Source organism: Pteropus alecto, unplaced genomic scaffold (assembly GCF_000325575.1).
Source record: "Pteropus alecto unplaced genomic scaffold, ASM32557v1 scaffold49, whole genome shotgun sequence".
NCBI lineage: Eukaryota > Metazoa > Chordata > Mammalia > Chiroptera > Pteropodidae > Pteropus > Pteropus alecto.
Window position 1 is genome coordinate 2,725,547 of NW_006443131.1, and position 2,482 is coordinate 2,728,028.

Consider the following 2,482-nt stretch of genomic DNA (forward strand, 5'->3'; position numbering starts at 1 on the left):
GGCCTGAACGATTGTCATGCTACTGCTGAGACATGATTGGCCTCCGCCGTGCTGATATATCCGCAGGGAGGGTGTGAGGGGTGACAGCTGCTCATGTCTCCGCGTGAATCGGGGCAGTGGCACTGGATGAGTCATTGTAATTCTCATTACCACGTATTGGCAGTTAAAAAAAAAAAAGCCAGTTTCTCTTAAGAATGTTCTTGATAAAGCAATAAAAAGTTACAAACACGTGAATGGGTTTATTACGGTTATTTAAATGAATCAACAGGGCTTGTTTTAATTTCTAAAATGGTACGTATCGATAGATGTAATCCACAAAAACAAAAGCTCTCGGGCCCCTCCATAACTCAGAATGGTGTAAGTGGGTCCTGGGACCCAAGTGTCAGCACTGCTGGGGAGACTCTGAAGGGGAGGGTGGCCTTTCTCAGGTACTGCTCTCCAAGCTGGAGAAGCTCGTCTTATCTGATGTAGGGGGTGGAGAACATGGCCTGTGTTTTCTGGCAACCCCCTCTCCCCGAAGAAGAGACACTGTCGCTGGAATCAAGGTTTTGATGGCTGCTCTCAGGAGAAGCAAAGCAAACAGGCCTGCGGCCCCCACCCAGTGACACCCCTCTCCCCTCGCACTGTATCTGACATTAGGGGGGCGGTTGAGGGGGGTTCGTGGCCTGTGTGGGCTAGACCCAGATGTGGACTCCCCTCATCCCTAGGGTCACCTACAGTCCCTTTTCCTGTTTCCCCAAGATGGCTCTTCTCCCTCTCCACGAAAGTCACAGTGTAGCAAGGTTGAGTTGAGGGTGGAGGGTATGGGAGGGGTGGGAGGGTCCAGGAATCCACACCCCAGCCCAGCCCACACGGGGGCATGGGGCGGAGAGCGGGTGCTGTGCCTGCCTGTGTGCCACTTGACGTGGCTGTGTGCTTTGGTCCGGTCCTGTGAGCTCTGCGTTCCCCCCCACACCAGTCCCCTTTCCGAGGTGATAAACGGTGTCTCCACTGAGGTCAGCACACCTGAGCTTTCAAACCACTTCTGCGATCCTTCGGCAATGGTGGGGCTGCTGTAGGCGAGGCTGAGGCCTGGCGCCTCTCTGTCGCCTCCGGCACAGAGAAAGGAGGCATCCGAGGCCAGGAGGGGAGGTGGGTCAACCTCGGGTGCTAGTCCCCCGCTCCCCCAGGAGCCAGTAGGTCCGAACTTTGCCTTTGCCCTGGAGGGAAATAGAAGTTGGGGTGGGGAGTGGCACACCCACTTTCCCAAATGATGTGTGTGGGGTTGGCCAACTGAGAAAAAAGCTGAGGGACGGTCACCCCCTCGAGGCCCCCATGGGGTGGTGAGGCAGGGGCTCCCCTCTCTACCTTCATTTCTACATCCCCACGAAGCTCCAGCTCGAACCCACCGAACTCCTCCAGCACGGCCTTGGTCTCAGAAGACAAGTGGATCTTCAGGGCTGAGCGGGATGACGGAGAAGGAGGGTAAGGGATGTGAGAGAGGGGACCTGGGGACCGCGGGGTAGGAAGATGCTCTCCCTCCCTCCTTCGGCCCGGAAGCCTAATGCAGAGCCCCACCCCACCCACGAGGTGTCTGACCATGTGGTCCCTCCCTTGGAACTTCAGAGCTGTGTCCTCTATCCTGGTCCCCAAGAGTCACGTATAGCTATTTAAATTTAAATTAATTAAAGCTAAGTATAGTTAAAAATTCGGGGTCTCAGTTGCATGACCCCATTTCAAGAGATCCCAGCCCCGCGTGACCGAGGCCGCCATGCTGGCCAGCAGAGATTGCCCCGCGTTGTCATCGCTGTAGGCTGTTCTGCTGGACAGCGCTCCAGCGCGTCACCGGGCAGACAATACGGCACGGTGGTCAGGGCTCAGGCTTCGGACCTTGCCCTGCCCAGTGCGAATCCCAGCCTGACCACTTGCTTGGGGGGGAGTCATGAACTCTCCGGGCCTCGGCGTCCTCGTCTGCGGAAAGCTGGCAGCGACAGCACCCATCCCCTCCGGCTCGGAGGAGGCACTGTATCAGCCGTTGCTGTTGCTGGTGTGTAACTCTTGCCCTCATTTTCTGGCCGAGGGAACGGAGTCCCAAGGGAGGAGGTCTGCCCAGGCCGCTGGTCTCAGACCCGGGCCCCTTGCGTCCTGACTTGGCGCCCCCACACCCCTCTTCTGGCCTCCCTCTGAACTCCCGGGGCCTGCAGCACAGAGGCCTTGCTCTGTTACGGAACCACTTCTCAGAATATGCTCCCTGAGCACCGGACCCGGTGAGAGGCTTTCTCCAGCAGCCCCGAACGCAGTGCCCAGGGAATGTCTGCGGAACCGGAGGCCCCCTGGGTTCCGAGGAGCTCTTCTCCGGCTGCAAGGCTTGGATGGGGTCTGCGTGGACCCCAGCTAACTGTGGGTCTGAGTCTTCTCAGTATCCCAGGGCCTGGCACTCAGTAGTCACTCAATAAATGTTGACTTGATTGAATTGTGTTGAATACAGCAGGAGAGCAGAGGG

The 2,482-nt window shown here is 57.5% G+C and overlaps 1 protein-coding gene across 1 annotated transcript in view; it reads right to left on the reverse strand.

Moving 5' to 3' along the window:
* Positions 1-214: 214 nt before the first annotated feature.
* Positions 215-2,482, reverse strand: part of NPR1 (natriuretic peptide receptor 1) — a 17,274-nt gene continuing 15,006 nt past the window's right edge. Inside the window, 2 exon segments of the mRNA XM_025040851.1 lie at positions 215-1,199; positions 1,348-1,439. Of these exon segments, the coding sequence (XP_024896619.1) occupies positions 1,137-1,199; positions 1,348-1,439 (155 nt within the window). The 3' untranslated portion in view covers positions 215-1,136.